Raw genomic sequence first — 9255 nt, 5'->3', positions numbered from 1 at the left:
CGACGGGGTCCCTCCCGAGCTCTTGGTTCTAGGTCTTCGCCGTCTTCCTGGAGTACCGGTCTGACCGGTCCGCTATACCGGTCTAACCGGTCGGCGCAGGGAGGCTGCTGGTGTTGATCGTTTTGACGATCTTGCTGCGCGTTCTAGCGTCTTCGAGTGTGTTGGCGCAAATTAGTGTGAACACATTGCCATCTCATCAGCCGAGGGAAAGACGAATCGAACAGTCTGTGCACTCTGGGCCGCGCGTTTTTAAAGTAGGGAGAGGGATACCACTCCTCCGGTCCAATTCTCGGCAGCCAGCAGTGCCAGCGCAGGCGATCCCACCACGCACCGGGCACGTGGGCGAAGGTGGTCACGCCCGCGCCGGCGTGCGCGCAGCACGCGGACGCGCATGCAGGTGCACACGGGGCGCGGCAGGCACAGGCGGCCACAAAAGGCAGTGCAAGTTTACGGCAGGCACAGGCCGCGCTGCGACTCCGAGTGCAAGTTGTCGGCACTGAAAATTGCAAGTGCGCTTGGATCGGAAGGACGAAGGAAGCTCATCAAATTTCAATTCAAGCCAAGCACCGGCGGAGCCGAGGGCGAGTCTTGTCCAAAGGTGGGAGAGAGCGAATTGGATGCCACGACGACCAATCTCCCGTGCGTTCCGATCCGGTTTGAGTTTGCTCGCTCTCTGCCGGCGAGGTACGTACGTGTGCCCCTCGAAAGATCACGAAGGGTTCGCGATGCACCGGATGTGGCCAACTCCGAAGCCTCCACGACATGGTCACCTTTGAAAAGATGAGACCAACTTGGGAAAAAGGAAAGATGATGAGACCTACTACCTAGAGCTTTTTCCCCTTGTGCTAGGATTGGGACGAACATACACGTCGGCATAATGCAACACTGCTGCATACAATGCATCTTGTGTTAACTCATGTTTTCCTAGTGTCGACTAATAACAGACAAATAGATGTGATTAAGCAGTGCACCACATGGTAGCCTCCTCTCTGATGTAATGTTGGATCACGCGGCGCCGCTGCCGCTTTGGAGCAGTGGTTGCGGCTCTTGCCACGTGAAAGATTCACCGCGGGGAGAAAGAGGCCAAGATTTGGCAATCGGCGCGGCGTGCAGGTGAAAAGGGCGACGGTTCACGTGCACTGCACTGCACTGCCCACACGAGACGAGGGGGAGCACCAATCTCCACGCCGCAGGACGACAAGCATGGTCTGGTCCTGTCCCATCGCTCGTTGGCTGCTAGAAGCTCCTCTCCTTGAGGGGATCCCGGCGATCCGTCTCGAGCCTTGTGGCTCAACGCTGCGCACAGGCGCAGGCAGAGTACGGTCGGATGGACCCATCATGGCATCATCATGGCACAGTGATAGTAACTGACGGCGACTCTCAAAAATAAAGTCAAGCAAGCGCATTGTGGCGCTCACTCAGTGCTAGGGTCCTCCACAATGTGTGCTCAAAATGATGCCTAAATACTCTTTCTACATTTTAAGCATCATTTTTGTTTACACTGCAGCTACCATGCCAGCGCTTGAAAATTTCTTAGCGATGCAAGTTGAAACTTTGGTACCCAATCAATAAGAAATGCCTTCTTACAGTCCACGAGAGCTCAACTGCTCCTGGATAGCTCAAATGCCTTGTTACCTGGTGGCAGAACAAATGAAGCAAGGGCAATAGTAGTTTATTATTTCATATATGGTCCCATGCTCCTAGATAGCTTCGGTGGCAACTTTGACACATACTGCAGCAGATAGAGGCTCATTTTTTTTTACCATTGGACTCACATTTTTTTTTACTTCACTATCACATTGCGGAGAACCTAATAAGAGTGATTTCCATCGCTACGAGCTGTGGCTAATTTCCTTTAACACTGACCGTGAAAGATTTATAGCAGCCTCCATAGAGGAAGATTCTTTTTTTTTTTTGGAAGATCATGAACCTTGCGGTTCAGCATATATTAATAAGAAGAAGAGAATTGAACCTGTTTATAAGTAAACCGGGCCCGAAAACCGCATAACAAAAACTGCAAACCTACCACTACAACACCTACGACTAGCAACACCGACCGGTTGGATTGGAACATCAACCGGAACTCACTCGACTTTGGCTAGTCGGATTGAGACATCGACAAAGCTACCACAACTTACATAGAGGAAGATTCTTGAAAGCACCCCCGCTTTTGCAACCAGGTAGAACCACACTCTCTAATTAGCCTTTGGTTTACAGTTTGGAACTTGCAGGCCTTTGTTATTGGGCCCATATGTTACTAAGCTAGTGCCTCTACAGTTACTACCTAGTAGGAAACTTCATCCCTATCCAGTCTCCTCCCAAATTGCCTGGGCGAACATCGACATCCCTGTCCCAAAGCCACCGCCACCACCAGCAGCGCATCCAAGTTTGTGAGGCACGCTGGGCCAACTTATCAGTGCCACGTACAGCAGAGAAAGACGAGGACAAAAACAGAGCAAACAAGAAGGGAACAGTCCTCCCCCCTATATAAAAGCGCTAGATACAGCACCATGGCATCATCCTCCATCTTCCTCCACTCTCTTCTCCACCGCCTCCATCGACGCCAGCACGCCCAGCTTCCCTCGGTTCTGAAACGCCGCCGCAGCAAGCTTTCTTCCTCCCCGTCGGCGTTAGCCGGCCGACCCATCGCCGCCGAGCCTCATTTTTCTCCTTTCGTGGTGAGCAGAGCTGGCAAGCACATCGACCTGTGCCCTGCAGCTAGCTTCATTATTGCCAGGCGTCTGAGTAAGGGTTGAGAGATTGAATGAGCTCTATGTTTTCATCTGAAACAGGTAAGCAGGGTGATCCAAGTGAAGCTCTGGAGGGAGCAGAGAATGAGTTGAGCATCGCGGCAGAGCGGCGGTGAGTTCAATGGAACAGACTGCACACAGTATACATGTGTCAACTTCGAATTTTATAGTTTTTAGTTAGAGCAGCTATGTTTCCCGGTCGTTTTCTGTTACATTATTGCTTGCGTATGAGCAACTAGCTAGTCCTTAGTAAAGATGCCGTCGCTGTGATACAAATAAAGTTGGATACAGAGGTCTTACTAGGATGAAACTAAACATATATACATAATTGATAGTAGCCCGGAAATGATGAAAAATATGTAGCAATTGCTACGAAACATGTCCATATCAACAAAAAAAAAGGAGCTTCGCAGCGTTAAGGATAGGTTAGTATAGATGATGATTCAATAGTTAGTGACGTAGTACGTTTTAGATAGAGTAGCCATTCTGAAATATGGGTAGCAGAGAAGCCAGCGACAGTAGCGAGGGAGGACTTGATTCCTCTTGCACGCCGATTGCACCCCCATTCGCAGCGCAACAGACACAGCACATCTTCTTCATACTGAAACATGGAGCTGAAACCAAATCCAATCACGGGTACGGTGAATTATTTCACCTTACAATACCGACTACACAAAGGCCAGGGGGGACCCCTGTCCCACTACCACACCCATGAATCCATGATACCACACAAATGGCTAGGGACCTTTACAAAATCATGTATCCAAGCATGTGGACAGGTCAGAAAAAGGAAGAGGTCATGTGGCCAATGGACTCCTGTACGCAGTACGGCTGTACTGCGCTCGTGAATGGTTGCCAGCAGCTTGCACGTCCACTACCCGGAGGTCACTCGCTCCAAAGTTTTTCATCCGGGTGTGGCAATGCTTAGCTGATATATACTATGTGCCATAGCCAGGCTCATCTGCATTTGTGCCACATCTAGTGAATGTTTTTCGATGCTGCAGTTAGTCTCCTAGACATACTGGGCGTGGATAAAAAGAAATGAAGGCGACCTGTTTGGTTGGTGATGGTTATGTCAAAAGAGTAGAAGACAAGTACTAGCAAACAAATAGAATCAAGGTTCTTGATTCAAACACAAACACTTTGCCGCTCAATTATATTTTTGGTTGAACACCTCTTTATAATTAGGTGGAAAGTAACATTCACCATCACTTTTAGGAAGACGGGTGGAAAGCTTTGATGTGTGTGAGTTAGCCCACAGCCTAGAGGATAGCGTAGCAGCCATGTGCTGCTAGGCTCTCATTTTGGTCTCTTGTTACTGGCTCTCGACTTCTCGCCTCATGGGTTCACTTTGCTTGATTTTGTCTCAGTTTCTGACTCCATCCTGCTTCAATGTGACAGGGCAACTCTTTCCATCGATGTGTTCTACTGCTCTTTGTCACAATCTGCTGAATGTTCTACTGCTCTTTGACAATATCTGTTGATTTCAGCATCCCATGGAGATATTACTCGCACTGGATTATGTGCGCTTATCAGCATTCGCTATTTTGCTGGTTTGGGTCATTGGAAAAATTGTCAAACTGAAGAACAGACAACATGAGACAGGAAGTGGTGTCATGGTTTCACTAGAAAGGAAGGGAGTGACCCCACTCCCATCACACATAATTGCAGTCTGCAATGCCTCAGTCACGTCAATATATATTGGCTTTGCTGCACTTGGAGTTTGGCAGGACCAAACTATCTCCTTGGGCTTGATCGTTTCATCACTGTCATGGCTTCTGGTGACTCTGTTCTCACTCTACTGCAAACACAAAGGAGCAGGAGTCGTATCAAACTGGCCTGCAGTTCTTGTTTCTTGGTGGCTCTTCAGCTCCCTGTTAGAATCCCTCCTCACTTCATTGCATTTGCTACACCTAATCAACTCTTCACCTGTTGTAAATTTCACTTCACTACCGTTCTGCGCTATCATATGTCTGTGTCTAGTTGCAACAGCCATGAGAACTTTTAAAACAAACCATGAAGAACTGAAACAATCGCTTATCAGAGAAGATAGTGGAGACAGCAGCAGGGACAGGTTATCCAGCTCTGGGTGGTGGAGTCAGCTTACATTCCAGTGGTTGAACCTGGTCTTTGAGAAGGGACACAAGGTGCGACTTGAGCTTGAACACCTCCCATCCGTTCCTCAGTCAGAGACAGCAGAGCAGTCGTATGCATTGCTTCAAGAAACACTGCACAAGCAGAAACCAGAGCCGATGTCTCTACAAAGGGCCATCATTTGTGCTGTTTGGACACCTTTGGTCATCAATGCAGTTTTTGCAGGTAATCATCATGAGTTCTCAACGAAATTTATCAGAACAGTGCTGCTCTTTTTTCCCTACAGTTTACTAATACAGTGCATGGCTTTAATTACCAGGGCTTAACACTTTAGCTTCTTATATGGGACCATTCTTGATCACTTACTTAGTGGAGCTGCTCTCTGGCAAGAACCCTAACAGAGGCCATGGACATGGATACATACTTGCAAGCCTCTTCTTGATATCAAAGACAGTAGAGTCACTGTCACAGCGACAGTGGTACTTTGGCGCTCGTAGAATTGGATTTCGGGTGCGTGCAGCGCTGATGGTGTCCATCTACAAGAAATCCCTGCTGATAAAGAATTCAACTACAGGGACAGGAAAAATTGTGAACTTCCTTGATGTCGATATAGAGAAGATTGGTGAGTTTTTCTGGTACATCCATGGAATTTGGTTGCTGCCCTTGCAAGTCTCACTGGCACTTGTCATCCTGTACAATAGTCTTGGGATGGCGGCTTCAGTCTCTGCACTTATTACAACAGTGTTGGTGATGGTGAGCAACACACCACTGGCAAAGTCACAGAAGAACCTCAACGTGAAGATCATGGAGGCGAAGGACTCACGGATTAAGGCCACAGCTGAGGCACTGAAAAGCATGAGGATTTTGAAGCTGCATGCATGGGAGACAGCCTACTTGGACAAGCTTCTGAAGCTTAGGGATGTGGAGAGGGCGTGGCTCAGAAGGTATCTGTATACGTGCTCAGCAATAGCCTTCCTCTTCTGGGCATCACCAATGTTGGTCTCAGTTGTCACCTTTGGCATCTGCATTCTTGTAGATGTTCCATTGTCAGCAGGAACTATACTATCAGCTCTTGCTACTTTCAGAATCCTCCAAGATCCCATCCACAACCTTCCAGAGCTAGTGTCAATGGCCACGCAAACCAAGGTGTCCTTAGATAGAATCGAAGAGTTCATCAAAGAAGACCAACAAGGGAAGCCAAATAGTTATGGCAATAGAAGTAGCACAGAGAAGCAGTCTGTGGCTGGCATTGTGGAGATTGAAGCAGGACAATACAGTTGGGAAGCCACTGACAGCATCTTGAAGAAGACAAAGTTCACTCTGAAGATCGATAGCAAGATGGACATCATGAATGGTCAAAAGGTTGCAGTGTGTGGGTCAGTTGGCTCAGGAAAATCAAGCCTCCTTTGTGCCATCATGGGTGAGATTCCAAGGGTCAGCGGTACACAAACAACGGTTGTTGGATCAAAGGCATATGTCCCACAAAGTGCATGGATTCAAACCGGGACAGTTCAGGACAATGTGCTTTTTGGGAAGGCCATGGACAAGGCTCAATACAATGAAGTGTTACAAGCGTGTGCTTTGGATAAAGATGTTGAATTATGGGCTAATGGAGACATGACTGTGGTAGGGGAAAGAGGCATGAACCTGAGTGGAGGCCAGAAGCAGAGGATTCAGCTCGCCAGAGCATTGTACAGTGATGCTGATGTTTACCTCTTGGATGATCCCTTCAGTGCTGTTGACGCACACACTGGAGCACACCTTTTCAAGGTACAGTGCAGACAGGTATTCTGCAACAATGTATCCACTTGTAATTTTTTTTAAAAAATGGATGCCCCAATGCATGAATTTTGTAGGACTAACATGTGAAGCAAATCGTAACAAAAGCAAAAATATGCATATTCTGTCTGTTGGGGACTTCCTGACTTATGTATATAATGTATCTGGTTTTAAGAACCAAACATAATCTTCAAATAATTTTTTTTACCAAGAAAATTTAATAATAATATCATGTTATATATATGCAGGAATGCTTAATGCGACAGATGTCCTCAAAGACAGTCATATATGTAACTCACCAGCTAGAGTTTCTGCGAGACGCGGATCTTGTTTTGGTAAGAAAGCTATCTTCTTAACCCTGAGAAATGATATAGAAGAATCAAATTTCAGTGGAACTTTCTTTACTAGTAATGAAAAGGTACAATGCAACAAAGAAACTGCCTATTGCTCATAAAACTGATATTAAGTCAAACACGCACATCTATAATTACTAAGAGAATTCATTATGTAATTTCACTTAACTTCCATATTGCTTAGGGTCTTTCTTTGGGCCTGAGGCCCTATGCCTGTACATATCCTTTTTTTTCATATATTTATAGAAAAATCCATTAGGGGCCTCACCTGCTGTTTCAGTCAAAAAAAAAACTTAGAACAGGCACATACAATTATATAGATGCTAATGACTCATTAACTACAGGTCATGAAAGACGGAAGAATTGTTCAATCAGGAAAATATGATGATTTAATAGCAGACAAAGATGGTGAGCTCTCAAAGCAAATGGATGCGCATAACAAGTCCCTTAGCCAGGTCACCCCTGCACAAGTTCACAGCTTGGCTAGAAACAGAAAATACAAGAACAAGCAAAAGGAGCTCACAGAGATAGAGCCGGATCACAATGTGCTAGGAAGGGAAAGTGAGGAAGAGCGCGAATCTGGACGGGTCAAATGGGGTATCTACCGCAAGTTTGTTACCTCAGCCTATAGGGGAGCTCTCATTCCAGTGATTCTTGCTTGCCAAGTACTTTTCCAGACGCTGCAGATATGTAGCAACTACTGGATTGCATGGGCATCAGAGAGTCGAGAACAAGTAAGCAGAGAGAAGATGATTGGTATTTTCGTGCTATTATCTGCAGGAAGCTCGGCATTTATATTGGGGAGAGCTTTTGTCCTATCAGCAATTGCAATTGAAACTGCTCAGCAGCTCTTCTTAGGCATGATTAAAAATATATTCCGAGCACCAATTAATTTCTTTGATTCCACTCCATCAAGTCGAATCCTAAATAGAGTGAGCACCTGCAAACTACCTCTTGGATGTAACATCATAACAATTACTCTCCTTCCAGTTAGTCCTTACAGTTCAGCCTTTCTATTTTTCAGGTTTCAACAGATCAAAGCACACTAGACATGGACTTGATGCCGAGGTGCAGGGCTTGATGCCACCGGACCCGATGGCGATGAGATAGAGCCCCAGGTACACCGCAGCACGATGACTGCTGCTGCTGCTGAAGGACGAATCCATTAGCAGTGGAAGCCATGCCGAAAGGGTGAGGGCGATCATCCCCTGAAACAAAAGCAGAATTGTTCAGAGATGTTGACGGAGGATGCTGGCAGGATAGATCTGCAACTTTGCTAACTTACAACGGCCTGGATCGAGATGAAAATCACTACTGTCCTGTATCTTCCCCAGTATGTGTCGGCCAGGAAAGCTCCGAGGAGCGGCGTGAAGAAGCAGCTGCCGAGCCAAGTGGACACGTTCGCGGCAGCGTCGACATTGCTTTCGTGAAGCACGCTCGTGAGATAGGTGACCAAGTTCTTCTGTATCCCAGAGAAGGCCAGGCTTTCACCGATTTCGGCACCTGATGAGCGCTCATGATTCAAATGACTAGGTTAAATTTGTGTGTTGAAAGAGAAACATGTATTATGGTTGGTCTACAATGGACATAATTCTTTGTTATAAACTTGTGACAAAGGAACTTTTTCGGCAGTACCTAAAATCAAATAGCATGCTCTCCAGTTCCCCGTGCTCCGCTTCAGAGCCGGCTTCTTGTTGATATCAACTGTTCCGTCGCTAGTGTATTCTGGACCTTCATACTGAATGATAATACCAAGAGCAAAGCTGATGACTCTAATTTAATTGCATATATTCTTGCTTCTAACTGCTAAGAGAATAAATTCTGTGTTTCCAAGAAAAGGTGAGATTTATCTTTCTGATAGACCAAAGTTACTGTACTTTTGTTCTGTCTTTATGAGAAAGGAAATATTAGGCAACTACTACTTAACAAGATTACCATGAAAGCATGATAAGGTAAGAGAATTCACCTGTGGACGCAGGTGGTGAATCAATGGCGTCTCCTCATCTGCTGAGTCCATGGTTGCTGATGGGCTTCCGGCACTGTTGATGAAAGAATCTAGAGGACCCGATATGGTCACTCTGCTGCCGGCCAAATTAAACATCGACATGAGAACAGGACAAGAAGATGAGTAAACATTTTATTCTAAATAATTTTCACATTGATAATTCTCACACACACACAGTATGTGGTTGTCGCCTGCTTGATATAATCTTAATTGACCACATGGGACTTTTTCGAACATAAAACTCTTTTTCTTGTAAGCAATGGCATCTGGCCAC

The 9255-nt window shown here is 46.2% G+C and overlaps 1 protein-coding gene across 4 annotated transcripts; it reads left to right on the top strand.

The window, feature by feature from the left end:
* The first annotated feature begins 2511 nt into the window (after positions 1-2511).
* LOC120707069 (ABC transporter C family member 5-like) lies at positions 2512-8636 on the top strand. Of its 4 annotated transcripts, none has more exons than XM_039991845.1 (7): positions 2512-2678; positions 2793-2862; positions 4241-5069; positions 5164-6614; positions 6872-6958; positions 7321-7908; positions 8001-8636. In XM_039991845.1, exons 3-7 carry the CDS (start codon positions 4247-4249, stop codon positions 8055-8057), a joined length of 3006 nt encoding a protein of 1001 aa, XP_039847779.1. In that variant the 5' UTR covers positions 2512-2678; positions 2793-2862; positions 4241-4246; the 3' UTR covers positions 8058-8636. The 4 variants fall into 4 exon arrangements, with proteins under 4 accessions (XP_039847779.1, XP_039847777.1, XP_039847776.1 ...); XM_039991843.1 differs by having other exon boundaries at positions 5164-6629; XM_039991842.1 differs by having other exon boundaries at positions 4152-5069; positions 5164-6629.
* Positions 8637-9255: the final 619 nt, after the last annotated feature.

Source organism: Panicum virgatum, chromosome 5K (assembly GCF_016808335.1).
Source record: "Panicum virgatum strain AP13 chromosome 5K, P.virgatum_v5, whole genome shotgun sequence".
Taxonomy (NCBI): Eukaryota; Viridiplantae; Streptophyta; class Magnoliopsida; order Poales; family Poaceae; genus Panicum; species Panicum virgatum.
The sequence above is the reverse complement of the archived record's forward strand: the minus strand, read 5'-3'. Positions and strand labels throughout refer to the sequence as shown.